The sequence below is a fragment of the Mirounga leonina genome, unplaced genomic scaffold, assembly GCF_011800145.1.
Source record: "Mirounga leonina isolate KUSES-001 unplaced genomic scaffold, KU_Mleo_1.0 Mir_175, whole genome shotgun sequence".
NCBI classification, from domain to species: Eukaryota; Metazoa; Chordata; class Mammalia; order Carnivora; family Phocidae; genus Mirounga; species Mirounga leonina.
In genome coordinates this window covers 4,974,489-4,995,900 of record NW_023270453.1, presented here as the reverse complement: position 1 = coordinate 4,995,900, position 21,412 = coordinate 4,974,489, and the positions used below count along the sequence as shown (strand labels likewise).

Genomic DNA, 21,412 nt, shown 5'->3' with positions numbered 1-21,412 from the left:
CAGGCGTCAATCAATCAAATGACCCCCTATAAAGAATGCCCTAATTTGCCATCTAAACAGTAGTGTAAGAAAACACCTGTTTCTTCTCAACCTTGTACCTTTGGATAATATATTCCTCTTCATCTTTGCCAATTTCATAGGCAAAAACAGTATCTTATTGTTTTAATAATTTACTTAAGGTAGTAGTTGTGTTGAGCATTTTCTCATAGGTTTCTTGGCTATTTGTATTTTTTAAAAATCATATTTTTCTGTCCTTGATCTGTTTTTCTGTTGATATGTTTGTTCCTTTGTTGTTTCTACTACTGATTCATGAGTTCTGTAAATAGTAAGGACATTAGTTAGAATGGCAAAAAATGACAAGGCAAGAAACAACAAATGTTGGAGAGGTTGTGGAGAAAGGGGAACCCTCTTACACTGTTGGTGGGAATGCAAGTTGGTACAGCCACTTTGGAAAACAATGTGGAGGTTCCTCAAAAAATTAAAAATAGAGCTACCCTATGACCCAGTAATTGCACTATTGGGTATTTACCCCAAAGATACAGATGTAGTGAAAAGAAGGGCCATATGCACCCCAATGTTCATAGCAGCAATGTCCACAATAGCCAAATTGTGGAAAGAGCCAAGATACCCTTCAATAGACGAAAGGATAAAGAAGATGTGGTCCATATATACAATGGAATATTACTCAGCCATCAGAAAGGATGAATACCCAACTTTTGCATCAACATGGATGGGACTGGAGGAGATTATGCTAAGTGAAATAAGTCAAACAGAGAAAGTCAATTATCATATGGTTTCACTTATTTGTGGAACATAAGGAATAGCATGGAGGACATTAGGAGAAGGAAGGGAAAAATGAAGGGGGGGAAATCGGAGGGGGAGATGAACCATGAGAGACTATGGACTCCGAGAAACAAACTGAGGGTTTTAAAGGGGAGGGGGGTGGGGGATGGGTTAGCCTCGTGATGGGTATTAAGGAGGGCACGCGTTGCATGGAGCACTGGGTGTTATTCACAAACAATGAATCATGGAACACTACACCAAAAACTAATGATGTACTGTATGGTGACTAACATAATAAAAAAATAAAAAATAAAAAAAATAGTAAGGACATTAAACTTTCCCTGTCAGAAATATATATTTCAGTTATTTGTCTTTTAATTTTACTATACTGTTTTTGATATAGGAAATTTCTAATTTTGACATAATCCAATCTATAAATATTTCCTCTCTGGACTCTATGAAGTTATGCTTTAAAAATCTTTTTTTCACTCCAAGCTGATATAAATATTTACCAATTATTTTCTCAAAAATTTTGTACACTTAAATGTTTCATGAAGAGAAGTTGGAATCTCTGTAGGGTATAAACTCATTAATTTATAGGTAACCAATAAATCAGGAATGATAATCAGTATATTTATTCACTTGATCTGGCAAAGCTTTTAGACCCTGCCTTTATTGTATTTCTTTCCATTTCTCCTGATATTTCCAACATAAAAAGAAGAACTTAATACTGTGCTTTAAAAATGTCAGTGCCAGTCATAGCAACCCCAGATAAACTGAATCAGGATTTCTGAGGATGGGACTTGGGCATATTTAAATTTTTAAAAACAAAACCTCATTGAATTCTGATTGGTATCCCCAATTGTGAGCAGTGGTTTTCACTTTTTTACTACACATTCAGATTGCCTAAGGGGCTTGAAATTTTTTTGACTCCCAGACTGAACCCTAGATAATTAAATCATAATTTTGGTGGAGGATAGGGCCAGGCACAAGTAATTTTTAAAACTCCCCAGGTGATTTACACTTATGAATGTTATTCAAGTGGATGGGCAGAAAGCAAGCAGGGGCAGTTTATACCTGTTAACACCCCAATGTCTTTGTGAAATAGGAAGCAAAATTACCTGCAGAGAGCACTGGGAATGGATGGAAGGGAGAGAATCTGTAACAGGATGGGTAAGGTTTGGAATAATTGCTGAGGGTCAAGGGCAGGGAGATGGATGGATGAGAGATGCATAGGGTTCAGCAAAGGATGGAAACCAGGAATTTGTCCTGTGACCAATCAAGATTATGAGAGCTTTCTTCAATGATACTGAGAAATCTGGGCATTGATTGTAGAAAAGTTGGAAGTGGAGGGCTGATACAGGTTTAGGGGTTTGCAGAGCATGAATGGAAGAAGGAAAAGGATCTGTTACTTTATTAGTTATTTCTTCTTATTGAATTATACAATTTCTTAAACGAATGACAATGATGATTTTTATTGAACTTCTAAGCTATTTCCGGTGAATCATGGGCCACCTGTGGACATATATGCAGGGACTCACCTGTTGGGTACTCACCAGAGGCATCTTTTCACAATACATATGCGTGATCACTATCTACTGATCAGTACACCAGGGGACAGTTGTTGGGGTCTCAGCATATACAATTCACTTCTTCAGGTTATATGCCTAGACCAGCAATTTCTGGCTTGAAGTATATGCAAGGCCTGGCATCCGCAACTTTTAAAAGTTCCGCAAACAGTTCTGATACCCACCCTGACAGAGAGCCCCTCATGATAGGAAGTATTGGGAATTGTGACATATACCAGGTTAAAAGCTGAGAGCCCAAATCCAAATTCCTGAAGCTATTTGCTTTCCAGATTTCCTTGAAATGGAATGCAACACACTTTAACCAGATAGAATGTAAGAGATGCCACAGACAGTAAAGGGGGGGAAAAAGGGATGCTGCTTTTCTCTGAATAAAATAAATGGCACTTTGAGTTCCCCTTTGTTTCTTTTTAAGAAAAAGCTTATTATACAATATGAGCCCAGCGTGTGAGCTGGGTTTCCATAATGTATTTTGCAATGGCTTTAGAGAGTGCGTATGAGGAACACTGTGTTCAGGGCCATGCCAAAAAGGGGGAGTATTTCCTTCACACCCTCCTTTTGCTACTTAGAAGAAGGAAGTTTCAGAAAAGTATGTACATTAGTTCTAGGATTTTTCCCCTTCTCAAGAAGTAAGTAGCCATTTACCAGACTGGGATGAGAGAAGAGTAGAATTTCTGATTTATACCTTCTAATGAAGTACCAGCTGTCAGGATTAGGTCAGTGGGTATTGGGCCAGAAATTATATTGTAGCAATCCTCATGCCAAAAGACATAAGACATCAGGTGCTATCAAATTGTGAACCTTTGGGCGCCTGGGTGGCTCAGTCGTTAAGCGTCTGCCTTCGGCTCAGGTCATGATCCCAGGGTCCTGGAATCGAGTCCCACATCGGGCTCCCTGCTCGGCAGGAAGCCTGCTTCTCCCTCTCCCACTCCCCCTGCTTGTGTTCCTGCTCTCGCTGTCTCTCTCTCTGTCAAATAAATAAATAAAATCTTTAAAAAAAAATTGTGACCCTTTGATTAGGACAACTTTACATGGTTATAGCAATTCGGCATTTAATTGTTACTTTCTTCCTACATGGGGAAAATTTATGAACAATGTTAGTATCTCAAGTGAGATTCTTGAGAGTTGCAGGATATTTTCAAAGTAAATATTTTAGGGAGACTGATAGAAATAAGGGAGCATGAAGAACTCAGCATGCATTACCTTGTTACAATACCAAGCCTTGTTCTTCCTATCATTATTAGTCAGCAAAGATTATGGCCCCAGATTGAAAGTAAAGGCATAGGTCGTTGTTTTTCAATATCTAGATTTTCTTGGGGTGCCTGGGGGTGGCTCAGTCAGTTAAGCGTCTGTCTTCAGCTCAGGTCATGACCCCAGGGTCCTGGGATGGAGCCCCATGTCAGCTCTCTGCTCAGCAGGGAGCCTGCTTCTCCCTCCCCCTCTCCTCTTCTCCCAGCTTGTGTACCCTCTCTCTCTCTGTCTCTGTGTGTCAAATAAATAAATACAATCTTTTTTAAAAAATCTAGATTTTCTTGTCTTGGAGTGAAGAGAGAATAAAGTAGGTTGTTGAGCTGATGGTCTGCATAAGGTATGGATGTTCTTGGTCATTTTGTGTTAAACATCATGGGGTCCTTTGTATGGAGCACCATTTTGCTGTGGCTCTGCTTTTGTACCTGCTATTTCAGAACCCCAAGTCCCCCTGTTTCTGCATGGGGGTGGTGTTCTTAGTCTGTGTCCTATGAACTCAGAAACACTGTCTTCTCAGAATCACGCGTGGGCATTTTTGTCCCTTGACTGGTGACCCCAGATGCCGCCGGTGCCTGGGAAGCCTTTGCAATGTCTTGAATCAGCCTGCTGCTGTAGGAGCCATCTCCCGCTGATGTCTGTCCCGGTCCTGCTGGGCGATGCTGGGGACACTTTGCTCTGGCTGTGATCCTGGGCCCAAAGCCATGTGTGACGTCTTCTCTCACTGGTGAGCTGAGCATGACCTCCTAATGTTCTCCAGGGCTTGTTAGCTGTGTCAGTTGCATGGTCTCACTTAAAGAGCTCTCTCTAGGATCTAGACCACGATCTTAGGGCAGACCCTGTGCAGAACTCCGGAGACCTTCTTCCTGTTGAATGGAGGAGGTGGGCGGGGGGGGGGGGGGGTGCATTGTTATTCCACCTGGCTTTAATGCTTTGGCTTACTTGCCTTCATGCACATTCCCCCGGCAAGATGCCCACTGCTCCCTTATGTGAACAGACTCCTGAACAGGAATGTCTCCCATCTTTTATACAGCAAATCTTTAGGGCGGATCTATTGCATACCAGGCACTCTGCTAGGTCCTGCAGATACAGTGGTGAGTGAAAACGGGCAGAGTCCCCCTGTTATGGAGCTCTCGGTTTAGTGGACATAATAGCACATCAATAAATTACACTAGCAAATGTATATAATTAAAGTTGAGGCAAGTGCTCTGAAGGCTAAAAATAGGCTCATTCCCATGTGTGTCCATTTCTGTCACCCAGCTTGTGTTCCTGCTGGGATTCCACGCTTTGTTCTATATCCAAGCACTTACTAGTAGAGGCATTTCAAAGTCTATAATTATTTATATTTGGAAATAAGATACCCATATGCTTTTCAGCATTTTACTTTACTATTTATGTTTTATTTAAATATAGTCAATATTATATAATAGATAATTATCATATATTAATATATATCATATATTTATAGTTGTCCATATATTTAATATATTATAATGGTTATATTATTATATATAATATAATATCTTGTCCAGGAAGGTGGTCTTTAAACTATCCAGCCTTCAAGCTGCAGCAGACAAAAGAATTTTCTTAATATTTTACATTGCCTAAAATCCAGAAATGATACGTTTATTTATTCTCATGCCTGGTAGGGAACTGGCAGTGAATAGGCTTTGGAATGTACTGGAAAACAGTATAATGCTTTTTCTAAGGAAAGTCCATGAGTTCTTTCAAAATTGATGATGGGTTGAATATTTGTCTTGAATTCATTATTATTATGAATTATTATTATTTGGTGAAAACTTGCATACCATTTTGAACACAAGCAGTAGTATGCTGGTCAATGTTTAAACCACCGTCTCTTCAGGGAATGCAGGGGAAGGCCCTGATTTGTAGCCTTTGTCCATTTCTCTGGTGTAATTACTCCTTCCATGACCATTTTCAAGCTACCAAGGTGATGTCACTGAACACTGATCATGGAACTGGGAAGAGATGCACATGATAGACTCTTGTTAGCTGTTGTAAGCTGTGTGATCTGAGCAGGCAAATATGAGAATTAAAGTCCTGACCTCATGAAGGCTCTCTAGTATGACACAGTTTCTCAAACTTTTTGACCCCCGCCCCCCCCATAAATGGGATGAGGGTAACAGTGTAACTATAACCAAAGTTTAACAAACTGTAATCACTTTTACTATTTACTGCATTCTTATATTTAGTGATTGCTGTGTTTGATTCATTTAACACACATATGGCTATTGCTGTGTGTCAGGCACCATTTTAAATGTTCTATATATATTGACTTGCTCAGTCCTCATAACCACCCTGTGAAGTAGATGCTGGTTTCATCATTTATTACTTGGCAATGAAGTTACTTGTCTTCCAGAGCTCAGATGTGCTGCTGAAAGGAAACAAACTATACACAGTCCAGTTGAGTTTAGTGGGTAGATCGCATCAAAATAACAATGTATATAAGTGCCTTGTTGTGTATTTTAATTTATTACATTTTTTTCCATGACCAAAAGTGCTTTGTGTGCTTAAAATACTTTAAGATATTTGTAATGACTATTAATTTTCTTCTTTTCTAGATTTTTTTTTTCCCTCAGAGTGTTATTTCTAATTCATTAGCATTTCACCTTCTCTAGAACATTTTCTCTCAGGAAAAATAGATTTGGGGGACTGTTAATCAAGACTATGTCCTTTCTGGTTCCTCTGCCTTCCACTCTCCCTCTTCAACGGCTTTCCATTGAGCTCAGAAGAAAGTACAAAGCCTTTATCATGGCCCATAAGGTGCCACACAGTCTGAGTCTGCCACTGATAGCGTGATCTAGGGGCAAAGCGTTTGAGGTTCAAGTTCTGGTCTCTTTCCTTGCTATCTGTGTGACCTTAGAAACAATAGTCAATCTCTCTGTGCCTTAGTTTATTCATCTTTCAGGTGGGAAAATAACAGCATCTATGGTATAGAGTTATTCTAAGGATTAAGTGAATTAATGCATAGAAAGGGCTTAAGACAGTGCCTGGTATATAGAGAGCACTTACTAGGTTTGGGCTCCTCTCCTCTTCTTCCCCCTCTGCTTCCCCAACTCCTTACAAAACTTTCCCTCTTTCGATCACTCTGGCTGAAAGATCTTTGCACATGCTCTTTCTACTACCAGGAATATTCCTTTCTCCATTCTTCACCTAATTCATTCCTACTTATTCTTCAGGTTGCTGCTTAACTCTCACTTCTTGAATGAGCCTTCCTGACCTCTAGTTTCACTCAGACCCATACGAGAGTCTCTCATCACAGAACTGACCTTCTTTTTAAAGCCCTGCCACATTTTATTCTTCTGTATTTATTGATGTGATCACAGGTTACAGCATGGTGAAGGTGGGACTGTTTTCACAGTATTTGCTACCATTCTCTATGTCCGGTTGAAGCTTGGTATGGCGCTCTAAAATCTGTCTGCTCCTAACAGACAACTGGGAGCCTCATTAGTGCATTTTTAGTATCAGCTCCATTCCTGTCTTGGCTTTAGGTGCCTTTCCTTATGATTCTTTTTCTCTTATATTTAAATAACTCTTATTTCTTTCCTATTCTCTTTGCAAGAGGCATACACGTTCACTTTAGAAAATTCTCCACTACTGATTTGTTATGTTGTTCTTAGGTTTTCCCTGTAAACTATCTAAAACTTTGGGGAACAATTTAGAGGTAGAAATACATCAATACAAAGAAATAATCAAGGGTTGCCTGGGTGGCTCAGTTGGTTGAGCGACTGACTCTTGGTTTCAGCTCAGGTCATGATCTCGGGGTGGTGGGATCAAGTCCCCTGTTGGGCTCCACTCTGGGTGCAGAGTGCAGAGTCTTCTTGTTCCTCTCCATCTGCTGCACCCCGCCCCCCCGCTGATGCACGCTCTATCTCAAATAAATAAGTAATTTAAAAAATAGATGTGAATTACCTACTTAAACATTTACCTATGATTAAAATTACATGTTCTTAAGTATTTAGCTTGCACAGTGAAGACAATGTTGTTTTGGCGACTGGCATCAGATGTAGGGAGCTACAGAATGGCTGTTACTTTTACTTTTTGCAGGGAAATGTCAACCTCTAGGAAAGTGAGTAGATCTCTTTCTTCATGCTTAGATCTTTTATGGATTTTGCACAAATAAATATCCTTTTACCCCAATAGAACACTAACAACAACAACAACAAAAGAACAAAGTGGAAATTAAAATAAGAATTTGGAGGGGAACTAGTTACTGAATCAAATGGAATAGTATTGAGTACATGAAAGTTTACATTACTTGGGGGTAAATTTGGGGTCTACTCGAATGACCAACCGTTTCTTGGCTTCTTCAACACTACCTTGCCCTCTGGCAGGCCAGCAGAACTCTCCAGCCAATAGTTCTAGTACTTCTCCCTTGGAAAGAAGACAACAGAGTCCCTGTACCCCCAAATCTAAGCTAGTTTCTATTGAGCTGTGGAGAGATATGAAGCTCCCAGCCCCAATTTCACCAAATACCCATGGGTTGGGACTTTAGTAGCTTATTAAAAATGAACTCTAGCTAAGAATTCATTGTTCATCCCACAGCTCTTATCCACAGATATTAAGATTCTTACTGTTTAAAAATGTTAAAGTGTCATGTCTTAGCTTGCCACTTACTGGCATTGAAACAGTGCTGAATTTGCAATCATCCTCCAAAGCCCACATTATACACTGCATTATTTGTGTTGACAAAGGAATTTGGATTTCCCTTCAAACAGTTTTATCTACTAAGACAGGTGAAGGAGAGTTCTCCAGGACATGACATACTCTAAGAAACATAATTTCCATGTTTTTTTTTCTTTTGTAAAATGAGAGATATAACTGCTGCCAGTGAGCATCTGAGTTTAAAAAGAGATGATTTTATGAATATTAAAATAATAGTAATTAGTATATAATTTTCTTTCTTACCTGACTATTATTTATTAAAATGATATTCATTCATGCTAAGGTTGGTAAAGAAGTTTCTAAGGGTCCTACCATTTATTTATAAATGATTCATATCAGAAATAAGTACTATTTCAGGGTGCCTGGGTGGCTCAGTCATTAAGCGTCTGCCTTCGGCTCAGGTCATGATACCAGGGTCCTGGGATCGAGCCCCACATCGGGATCCCTGCTCTGTGGGAAGCCTGCTTCTCTCTCTACCAGTCCCTCTGCTTGTGTTCCCTCTCTTGCTATGTCTCTCTCTGTCAAATTAATAAATAAAATCTTTTTTTAAAAAAAATACTATTTCATCAAGAATTTAGATTATCTTTTTAGTTTATTGATTTACTCAATTCACACTTAAAATTTTAAAGAAGAAAACCAAGGTTTGTTTGTTCTTTAAACAGCTCCTATTTATAGTAATCAAACATTTTATTAGTCATTAATCATAATAATTTATTTATTTTAAAATGTTTCACATCAGTTCAATATAGTTCAACAAATATTTATTGACTTCGTGTCTTTAACCTTTAGAGCTATTTTGTCTTATCAAGTAATATGACAACTCAGCGTGCTTGCTGAGTAAGCTTTGTTAAGACCTAACAAATTCTTAGCAAAAAGAAAAAAAAATGGTGCTTCACTAGGTGAATGTTTGAGAAATAATGTGCTGTACCATTTATGCATAAGAACCACACTATCAACATCAACACTGGTAGTAAGTTTTGAGATTTGAGGATCCCTCCATAATTCCCCAACCTCAACACCCATGTGTGCACAGAGAGGCATGTGTGTGAGTGCATACACACACTCACACACGATGTGAAGTTCATGAGAAAATATCCTCCTTATTCAGATGCCTGTTGTGTTGATCAGGGATAGCCTTGTGGCCACAGACAAATTGCTTTAGTCTGATCAATTGTACTGACTGGTTCAAAAACCCTGAGGATAGTACAGTTTAAAGAAACTTGGATTGAGTGGCAACCTTCATGAAGACTTTCTCATGGTCCATCAGATTCCCTCTCAGGAGAGACCAAACTCCAAGCTGGGAGATCTGGATTGTAGTGATCCCTGTGGACTTCCTGTAAAAATGACAGCATTGGACCATTGGACTTTTAGAGTCATTTGATTTTATGATATTTGTATGTTTTATAATTAGTACATGATGTATTGCCTCTAGACAGTAATAGTAGCCATAAAGTTAAGAGATTGTCAATTGGGGTTAAACGGATCTGGGTGTAAATTCCAACTCTGCCCATTACTAACTGTGTATTTGAATTGGTGTGTCATTTCACCTCTTGGGCTGCAGTTTCTATATTTATAAAATGGGATAGTGATCCCCATCTGTCCACTTTTTTTCTGAGGATTAAATGAGATAATGTGTGGAAGTGCTTAGCTCACTAACCAGTCATGGCTAGTAGTGTGAAATGACTTGGAATCCATATCTAGAAAAATACAAAAATATGCAGAACCTTCTCTGCCTCTGGTTTTTTGTTTGTTTGTTTTTTATTTTTTCGTCATATGCCTCCCATTGTTGTCTGAAGTTCCATGTGTAAAACAGGTGTCAAACGAGAGAACACTTACAATTTTATCTTTAAATTTTAAAACTTAAGTAAAATTGAAATAAAATTTTAATTTACATACAGTTTAAACCATTTTTAAATTCAAATAAATCCATTTGTTGCAGGTAACGATGATAGGCACGGTCATACAGCTACTTTGCAGGAAATAAAAACTGTGACGGACCAAGTGAAGCAAAATGAAGAAAGCACTTCACCTCCTCAGCCGGCTAGGAGGACCGAGGCATCATGGCCATCGGCAACAAGGATGCAGAACCCCGCTCCAGTGCTGGCGAGACCCCAAGAGCCCTCCTTTCACTCGGGAGTCCTGGGAAATATGTCCCGGCAGGACGACCGTGCCCAGATCTTCCTGTGGAGCTTTGTGCTGTGGTCTGACACCATAGAAATGGTGCGCGTGGCTGGCCACTCCGCCGTGTATAAGTCAGGCTGGCTATACCCAGTCTACATATTCAGTTTTATTTCTCTCCTTCGAATTATATTAACTCCTCAGAACCCTCTTCTGAATTCCCTGGGCATCCTTCTCCAGGATTTACCCTTTATTTTTGTTAGACTTAGTTTAGTCATTGCCCTGGGAACTATCACACCTGTACTGGGCCTTTGTAAAAACATACTGGTAACTCTCTCTTATGTGTACTTCAATCACGTAACCAAATTCAGGGCTTTCTCTACTTTTGAAACGTCTTCATTTTAAAGAGAAAATGTAATATAGTCAAACCTCTGCATTATGCATGTGTACACATTTGTAATTTTTTTTTTCTGGGGCATAAGTTTTTGTACTGTGTAAAGAAATGAATACATTGTAGAGAATACACTATTTTAAATAACTGTAGCATATCACTTTTAAAAAAATATATTCAAATGATGTTAAATTTAAGCAAAGTTTTATTCTGATGTTAACTCCCCTTTTTCTCTAGAAAATGTGAGTCATTTTAGTTATGTATACCACACTTTTTCTCAAAACGCTCTTCATTAAAGCTTTAAAAAAATTAGAACGTGTTTTCCCACTAAGTTAGCCCAAGAATGAGATTCTTATCATTTATATAAATTAAAGAGCATTACAAGACTTAGTGAGAACTGTTTTTTTAGAAAATACACCTCAAGTTCTTGAATACTTTTTAGATTATACTTTTTAACAATTTGAATTGTAGTTTTAGGGTCTTCTTCACACATGGGATTATGTTCTTTAATACACTGTGGCAAGTGACTTTTATGTAATCGACGAATTTCAGCATAAACAGCAATTCAGATTAACAGATGTTTGGTTCAGTTTGAGGCACAGTTCCTTCACTAGTACTGAAGTATTAATGCAAATACTGTTTAGTAGAATGAAGTCTAGGTACATCAGTAATACCTGAAGTTTTATAATAGGAAGAAGCCATACACTGAAGATGTGGATTTCAAAGAATATTTTGTTTGTGGAATTTCAGACCATCCTAAAAACAGTTGCACACCCTGTTTAGAATTAGACATTCAGCTTATGAACATAGCAGCAAATGCTTAGTGTTTTATGTGATAATATGTAATGAATATCTTGATATTAAGTGATTAGATACATAATTGTGAAATTTGCTTTCACTATATTGGGACACTCTTGGATATTCAGCTGCTAGAAAAATTTGGGAGGCTTATGTGTGCAGAGTAATGTGTTAAACTAGCAAGTCTCTTCAGTGATCTGTGGCAACAAATAGTTTAAGGATAGATAACTTACCTGCCACCCCTACTCTCCACCAAATTCCCCAGTCTCAGTGGCCCCCTGTGCTTTATGGTTTTTCCTCACACTATAAAAAAAGATCTATTCACAGTTATTAAAAGCTTAGCTTCTAGTTTTATGACTTGGGGCAAGTTCTTTGACCACCGTAAGCCCTAGTTTCCACATCTAAAACATAAGACTAATAACAGTACCTTAGTAGGTTAGAATTGTACTTTAAGAAAATTGAGAGGATTATATGAGATAGGAAATGCTCTCATGACATTGTCTGGCAAACAATAATAACCCGATAAATTCTCAATATTTCAAATATACCAAATCCCAGAGAAACAAGTAGCTAAATGCATTGTTTTAATTTTCCTGTCTCATTCTTTGCTGCATCCCTGTTTACTGTCTGGGAATAAAAATTTTAACCATGCATTTGTGAAAAATAATATGTAAAGTTTTAAGATTACCTCAGATTATAATTTTTCACCAAGTAGTATTAGGTTCAAAATGAGCAAATATACAGATTAAAGTTGTTGTGGCTATTGATTCTTCAGGCATTTGACTGTCCCTCCTGAGTTTTCATAGAGCCTAATTGTAGCACTCGGTTAAGACTTTCATTATGGATTGGCTTTATTGAGTTCCCCATTAATGTTTAAGTCCTTAATCTTGTTTAACAATGTATCTCTCACCTCATCTGTCAATCCAACAGGAACTTCTAATACTTCTAACTCTTAAAAAATGAGAATTGAAATCATTTCTTTCAAATAATGCTATGATAATCTTTTTTAATTAAGGAAAACCTATGATGAGGTAGTTGATTTGTAATATTCTTATTTATGAAGTATTTTACATACATTTATATTTATCTTTATGTTGGAATTTGTAGAGTGAACAGTGCTCAAACTCTAAATATTACTGAGTTTAGAATGCATTTTGTGTCTAATATTTGAATATGGATGTACCTGATATATTGGGAAGTCATAACACTTTATCCAAATAGTAAAGTCATGTACATGTAGGGGGAAAATTATTGAGTAACTAATTTAATTTAGTATTTTATTTCAAGAGTATACACATGTTTATAAAGTTCAAGTCTATATTTTTTTATATTTAATGCTTTTCAGTATTTTGTTTAATTAAAATTTTTTTAATTGAAGAATAGTTGACATACAATATTAATTTTAGGTGTATAACATAGTAATTTGTTTACATACATTACAAAATGATCACAGTAATGAGTCTAGTTACCATCTGTCATCATACACAGTATTTACAATATTATTGCCTACACTCCCTATGCTGTACTTTATATCCCCGTGACTTATTTATTTTATAACTGGAAAATTACACCTCTTAATCCTCTTCACCTATTTCACCCATCCACCCCCACCCTTCCCCTCTGGCAATTACCAATTTGTTTTCTGTATCTAAGAGTCTATTTCTGTTTTGTTTTGTTTGTTCATTTGTTTTGTTTTTTAGATTCCACATATAAATGAAATCATATGGTATTTGTCCTTCTCTGTCTGACTTATTTCACTTAGCATCATACCATCAAGAACCATCCATGTTGTTACAGATGGCAAGATTTCATTTTTTTAATGGCTGAGTAATATTCCATTGTATATATATCACATTTTTAAATTTATTCATGTGTTGATGGATACTTAGGCTGCTTCTGTATCTTGGTTATTGTGAACAGTGCTGCAATGAACATAGGGGTGCACATATCTTTTTGAATCAGTGTTTTCATTTTCTTCTGATAAATACCCAGAGGTGGGATCACTGGATTGTATGGTAGTCCTATTTTTAATTTTTTGAGGTATCTCCATACTGTTTTCCATAATGGCTGAACAATATTACATACATTCCCACCAACAGCTGTAGGTTCCCATTTCTCCACATTCTTACCAACACTTTTTATTTCTTGTCCTTTGGATACTAGCCATTCTGATTGGTGTGAGGTGATATTGTAGTTTTGATTTGCATTTCCCTGGTTATTAGTGATGTTGAGCATCTTTTCATGTGTCTGTTGGCCATCTGTATGCCCTCTTTGGAAGATGCCTCTTCACCTCCCTCCTCTGTCTATTTTTTAATTAAATTGTGTTTTTTGGGGTTTTTTTTGGTGTTGACTTGTATTAGTTCTTTATATATTTTGGATATTAACCCCTTATCAGACATATCATTGGCAAATATATTCTCCCATTCGGTAAGTTGCCTTTTCATTTTGTTGATGGCTTTCTGCAAAAGCTTTTTCATTTGATGTAGTCCCATTTGTTTAGTTTTGCTTCTGTTGCCCTTGCCTCAGGAGATAGAAAAAAAATACTGCTAAGACCTATGTCTAAGAGTTTACTGCCTATGTTTTCTTTTAGGAATTTTATGGTTTCAGGTCTTAAATTTATGTCTTTAATTAATTTTGACTTTATTTTTGTATATGTGTTGAAAAAGTGGTCCAGTTTCATTCTTTTCCATGTAGCTGTCCAGTTTTCCCAACATCATTTATTGAAGAACCTGTCTTTTTCCTCATCATATAGTCTTGCCTCCTTTGTCATAGATAAATTGACCATATAATTGTAGGCTTTTTTCTGGGCTTTCTATTTTATTCTATTGATTTGTGTGTCCATTTTGTGTGTGTATGTGTGTGTGTGTGTGTGTGTATGTGAGTGAGTACTATGCTGTTTTGATTATTAAAGCTTTGTAGTATATTCTAAAGTCAAGAAGCATGAACCTCCAACTTTGTTCTTTTTCAAGATCGCTTTGGTTATTCAGGGCCTTTTTTGCTTCCACACGAATTTTAGGACTATTTGTTCTATTTCTATGAAAAATGCCATTGGTATTTTGATAGGATTACATTGATCCTATAGATTGCTTTGGGTAGTATGGATATCTTAACAATATTACTTGTTCCAATTCAGAAGCATGACATATCTTTCTATTTATTTGTGTCATCTTCAATTACTTTCATCAACATCTTATATTTTTCACAGTACAAGTCTTTCACTTCCTTGGTTAAATAGGTATTTTAAAATACTTATTCCTGGGTACTTTATTCTTTTTGGTGCAACTGTAAATGGGAATGTTTTCTTAATTTCTTTTTCTAATAATTCATTATTAGTGTACAGAGATGCAACAGATCTGTGTATATTAATTTTGTATCCTGCAACTTTACTGAATTCATTTATTAGTTCTAGCAATTTTTTGGTAGAGTCTTTAGCCTTTTCTGTATGTGTAATTATGTCACCTGAATATAGTGACAGTTATACTTCTTACTAGTTTGAATGCCTTTTATTTCCTTTTCTTGTCTTATTGCTGTGGCTAGGACTTCTAGTGCTATGTTGAATACAAGTTCCAAAAGTGGGCCTCCTTGTCTTGTTCCTGATCTTAGAGGACAAGTTCGCAACTTTTCACTATAGAGTATGATGTTAGCTGTGGGTTTGTCATATATGGCCTTTATTATGTTGAGATATGTTCTCCTATACCCACTTTGTTGAGTTTTTACTCATAAGTGGATGTTGAATTTTGTCAAATGCCTTTTCTGCATTTATTGAGATGATATGATTTTTATTTTCATTTTGCTAATATGGTGTATCATGTTGATTGACTTGCAGATATTGAGCCATCCTTGCATCTTGGGAAAAATCCCACCTGATCATGGTATAAGATCCTTTTAATTTATTGTTGAATTCAATGTACTAATACTTTGTGAGGATTTTTGCATCTACATTCATTAGGAATATTTGGCCTGTAATTTTTTTTTTACTATCTTTGTCTAGTTTTGATATCAGGATAATGCTGGACTCTTGAATTTGGAAGCACTCCTTTCTCTTCAATTTTTTGGAGCAGTTTCAGGAAGATAGATGTCAATTCCTCTTTTAATGTTCAATAGAATTCACCTATGATGCCATCTGGTCCTGGATTTTGGTTTGTTGGGAGTTTTTTTATTATTAATTCAATTTCCTTATTAGTACTCAGTCTGTTTCAAATTTTCTAGTCCCTTTGGATTCAGTCTTGGAAGATTGTAAGATTGTATATTTCTAGGAACTTACCCATTTTCTTTGTGTTGTCCAATTTGTTGTACAATAATTGCTCATGTTTTTCTCTTATAATCTTTTGTATTTCTGTGGTGTCGTAACTTCTCTTTCTGATTTTATTTGAGTCGCCTTTTTTTTCTTTATGAGTCTGGCTAAATGTTTATCAATTTTATTTATCTTTTCAAAGAACCAGCTCTTAGTTTCATTGATCTTTTCTATTGTTATTTAGTCTCTGTTTCATTTATTGTTGCTCTTGTCTTTATTATTTCCTTCTTTCTGCTAACTTTGGCTTTTTTGTTCTTTTTTTTTAAATTTTAAAAAATATTTTATTTATTTATTTATTTGTGAGAGAGAGAGAGAAAGAAAGAAACAGCATGAGAGGGGAGAAGGTCAGAAGGAGAAGCAGGCTCCCCACCAAGCCAGGATCCCAATGCGGGACTTGATCCCAGGACTCTGGGATCATGACCCGAGCCTAAGGCAGTCTCTTAACTAACTGAGCCACCCAGGTGCCCCTTTTTTGTTCTTCTTTTTTCCATTTCCTTTAGATGTAAGGTTAGATTATTTATTTGAGACTTTTGAGGTAGGCCCATATCATTGTAAACTTCCCTCTTAGAACTGCTTTTGGTGTATCCCATAGATTTTGGTATATTTTATTTTCATTTTCATTTGTTTCAAGGTATTTTTTTTATTTTCTCCTTGACTTCTTAATTGACTCATTGGTTGTTTATAGTAGCATGTTGTTTAGCCGGATGTGTTTGTGTTTTGCTAGTTTTTTTTTCTTGTAATTGATCTCTAGTTCCATACCATTGTGGTCACAAAAGATGATGATATGATTATAATCTTTTTAAATGTATTGGGACTTGTGTTGTGGCCTAACATGTGATCTATCCTGGAGAATGTTCCATATGTACCTAAAGAGAATGTGTATTCTGATATTTTTGGATTGGATGTTCTGTATATATCTGGTAAGTACATCTGGTCTAATATGTCATTTAAGGCCACTGTTTTCTTAATGATTTTTTTGTCTGGATGAACTATTCACTGATGTAAATGGGGTGTTAAATTTTTCTACTATTGTATTACTGTCTCCCTTTGATCTATTACCATTTGCTTTTATATATTTTGGTGCTCCTACTAGGTAGTATACATATTTATAAGTGTTATATATCCGTATTTGGCTGATCCCTTTATCATTATGTAAATGCCCATCTTTGTCTCCTGATACACTCTTTGTTTTGAAGTCTATTTTGTCTAAGTATTGCTACCCCAGCTTTCTTTTGGTTTCATTTGCGTGGAATATCTTTTTCTATCCCTTCACTTTCAGTCTCTGTGTGTCTGTTGGTCTGAAGTGAGTCTCTTGTAGATATCTGTATTTATTTATTTGTTTGTTTATTTATTTATAAGTAGACTCCATGCCCAGCATGGAGTCCAGTGTGGGGTTTGAACTCACAACCCTGAGATCAAGACCTGAGCTGAGATCAAGAGTCAGACAGCTTAACTGACTGAGCCACTCAAGCTCCCTGGTCTTTTTTTTTTTTTTTTTTTTCCCCTTGTTCAGTCACCCTATGTCTTTTGATTGGAATATTTAGTCCATTTACCTTAAAGTAATTATTGATATATATGTACTTATTGCCATTTTCAAAATTGTTTCTGGTTGTTTTTATAGTTATTCTCCATTTGTTCTTAATCTTTTCTCTTAGTTTTGATTATTTTCTATAGTATTATGTTTGAAATTTTTTCTCTTTGTTTTTTGGTATCTGTTGTAGGGTTTTGGTTTGTTGTTACCATGAGATTTATATTTAGCACCCTTTGTATATACAGGTCTGTTTAAGTTGATGGACACAAGTTGGAACATGTTCTAAAAGAGCTGCATTTTTACTCCTTCCCCAATGTTTTATGTATTTGAACCATATTTTACATATTTTTATTTTGTGTATCCCTTAACTAATTATTGTAAATATAATTGGTTTTACTACTTTTGGTCTTTTAACATTCATACCAGCTTTATAAGTGGTTTATCTACTACCTTAACTATGTGTTTGCTTTTACCAGTAAGATTTTTCCTTTCATAATTTTCTTTCTTCTAGTTATGGCCTTTCTTTTCCACCTAAAGAATTTCCTTTAATATTTCTTGAAAGGCCAGTTTAGTGGTGATAAACTTTAACTTTTGTTTCTTCAGAAAGTGCTTTATCTCTCTTTCATTTCTGAATGATGACCTTACTGGGTAGAGTATTTTTGGTTATAGGTTTTTTTTCCCTTTCAGCACTTTGACTATATCATGCCAGTCCCTTTTGGACTATAAAGTTTCTGCTGAAATATCAGCTGATAGTCATATAGGGGTTCCATTGTACATGACAAGATGTTTTTCTTTCTTCTTCTTCTTTTTCTTTTTAAGATTTTATTTATTTATTTGACAGAGAGAGACACAGCGAGAGAGGGAACACAAGCAGGGGGAGTGGGAGAGGGAGAAGCAGGCTTCCCACCTGAGCAGGGAGCCCAATGTAGGATTTGATCCCAGGATCCTGGGATCGTGACCTGAGCCGAAGGCAGGCGCTTAACGACTGAGCCACCCAGGTGCCCCGACAAGATGTTTTTCTCTTGCTGCTTTTAAGAGTCTTCCTTTATCCTTAACTTTTGACATTTTAATTATTATGTGTCTTGGTGTGAATTTCTTTGGGTATCTTGTTTGGGACTCCCTGTGCTTTATGGACTTGGATGTCTGTTTCCTTTCCCAGATTTGGGAAGTTTTCAGCTATTACACCTTCAAATGAGTTTTCTGCTCCTTTTCTCTCTCATCTATTTCTGGAATCCCTATAATAAAAAAAATTAGTATCATTGATGTTGTTCCAGAGGTTACTTAAACTATCCTCATTTTTTAATTTTCTTTTTTCTTTTTGTTGTTCACTTTGGATGATTTCCACTACCCTGTCTTTCAGATTACTGATCTGTTCTTCTGCATTCTGTAATCTGATGTTGATTCCCTTTAGTGTATTTTTCATTTCAGTTATTGTATTCTTCAGCTTTGATTGATTCCTTTTTATATTTTTTTATCTCTTTATTGAAGTTTTCAGTGTGTTCGTTCAATCTCTCCCTAGTTCAGTGACCATGTTTATGACCATTACCTCCAAATCTTTATCAGGTAGCTTGCTTATCTTCATTTCATTCAGTACTTTTTCTGTAGTTTTGTCTTTTTTGTTGTTTGTTGTTGTTTAGAACAAATTCCTCAATTTCCTCATTTTCCCTGACTCTCCTTGTTGGTTTCTATGTATTAGGTAGATCAGCTTCATCTCCTGGCCTTGAAGAGGTGGCCTTATGCAGATTTCCTGTGAGACTCAGAAGTACAATCCTCCCAGTCACCAGAACTAAATACTCCAGAGGTGTCCCCTGTGTGGTCTGCATGTGCCCTCCTGTTATGGCTGTGCTGTGACTGGTGGGCAAGCCTGGCCCTAATGTGGCTGAATAAGAGGTCAACTGTGGCTACTGTGGGTATGCTTGTGTTTAAAGCTAGCCCCTGATGCAGCTGGCTGCAAGGTCCAGCTGCAACTATCGCGGGCATACTAGTGGGTGGGCCCCCCTGCTGTACCTGCATTGGGAAGGTGTGTCATTATATCACAAAGAGACATTAATTCATGAACTCTAAATCATGCTGTTCCATGTATTTTTCAGGACTGCCATGTATGATTGTGGTAGCCAATTAGAAGGGCATCCCTTTAGGTTTAGCAGTGAACCATCTGCACATCCTTATGCAATGGCCTTAAAAAAAAGAAACTTACTCCAAAGTGGGTTCCCCTCTTGGTGAGTGTTGAGCCAAAAGATACAACCAATCCAAAGAATAGGAAAAGAAAGGGTTTTACCTGCAACAAGGAAGAAGAACATCAGGGATTTTTCCAAGATTGGAGAGAGAGACAGGGAGTCACAGCTTCCTGAAGGAAATACTCACCAGCACCCAGGTAGGAAAACCTCAACTATAATTGATGAATTGCTGGAGGCTCGGTGGAGATAACTGAGTTAAAATCTCCAGAGGTACCCAGTCATAGGGGATCCCCATAATATTGTGAGATTAACCTCCAGAAGCTTGACCAAGTTTCCATAGTAAATATTGGAGAAAAATTCCCTCATGCTTCCACCAAGGGGAGGGGGAAAGGAACCTTTTTGAAATAAGCCAGAGCACTCTGTTCTTAATAAAGCCTGCCCTCAGGGGAAATTAGCTAACCAGAGCCTAATATGCTGGGGTAATCATCAGAGTCTAGCTGACCTGAGGGAAGGGAAATACCCAATTCCAGCCCACTCTAGCTATGTTGTTGACCTAAGGATAAGGGGAGAAAAAACAAAACAAAACAGAGAAACTCTGGTGAAGGTCACAGTCTAGAGGCATAGACTCCCTAAAGATTCAGACCTGGTCATAAATTATAAAATGCCCCCCACATACACATTTCACCACCACATTACTAAAGCCCTGTTTAGAGAAGCTCCTTTTACCTGTTATACCATGTCTAGCTATCAAGAAAAAATTACATGGCATACCAAAAGGCAATATATATATATATATATATATATATATATATATATATGTATGACTTGAAAAGAGAGAACAAGCATCAAAACCAGACATGTCAGGGATGTTGGAATCATCAGACCAAGAATTTAAGACAAATAGGGTGAATATAATAAGGGCTCAAATGGATAAAGTAGACAGCATGCAAGAATAGATGGGCAGTGTAACCAGAGAAATGGAAATCTCAAGAAGGAACCAAAAAAGAAATGCTAGAAGCAAAAAAGAGTGTAGCAGAAATGAAGACTGCATTCAGTGGACTTATTAGTAGACTGGATACAGCTGAGGAAGGAATCTCTGCATTAAAGGATAGAGCAATAAAATCTTTGAAAACAAAGAAAACAAAGTCTGAAAAAAATGGAACAGGGTACCCAAGAACTGTGGGACAGCTGCAGAAGGCATAAGTTATGAGTAATAGAATACTAGAACAGAAGAAAGAGAGAAAGGAACTAAAGAAATATTTGAAACAATAATGGCTAAGAATTTCCCCAAATTAATGTGAGACACCAAACCCACAGATCCAGAAAGCTCAGAAAACACCAAATAGGATAAACTGCAGAAGAATTACACCTCAGAATATCATTTTCAAATTACAGAAAGTCAAAGACAAAATATCTTGAAAGAAGCCAGAGGAAAAAAATCACCTTGCCTCTAACATCCACCTTCTCAGAGACCATGCAAGCAAGAAGAGAGAGCAGTGAAATATTTAAAGGGTTAAGAGAAAAAACTAACAACCTAGAATTCTGTACCCTGTTAAATCATTCTTCAAAGGTGGGGAGAAATAAAGACTTTCCTAGACTTACAAAAATTGAGGAAATTTCTTGCCAGCAGACCTGTCTTGCAAGAAATGCTTAAAGAAGTCCTTAGAAGGAAAAAAAATATTGGTCAGAAACTGAGATACATAAAGAAAGGAAGAGCATCAGAAAATGAATAGATGAAGGTAAATAAAAATTATAACAAATTTTGTAACTGACTTAATAGGTAAGTTTGTTCAGAATAATGAT

General features: G+C 36.8%; 1 protein-coding gene across 1 annotated transcript in view; it reads left to right on the top strand.

Annotated features, from left to right (window-relative positions):
* TMEM236 (transmembrane protein 236) overlaps positions 1-12,759 on the top strand; it is a 35,663-nt gene extending 22,904 nt beyond the window's left edge. Inside the window, exon 4 of the mRNA XM_035021541.1 lies at positions 10,240-12,759. Coding sequence (XP_034877432.1) covers positions 10,240-10,823 — 584 coding nt within the window. The 3' untranslated portion in view covers positions 10,824-12,759. The remainder of the gene's footprint in view (positions 1-10,239) is intronic.
* Positions 12,760-21,412: the final 8,653 nt, after the last annotated feature.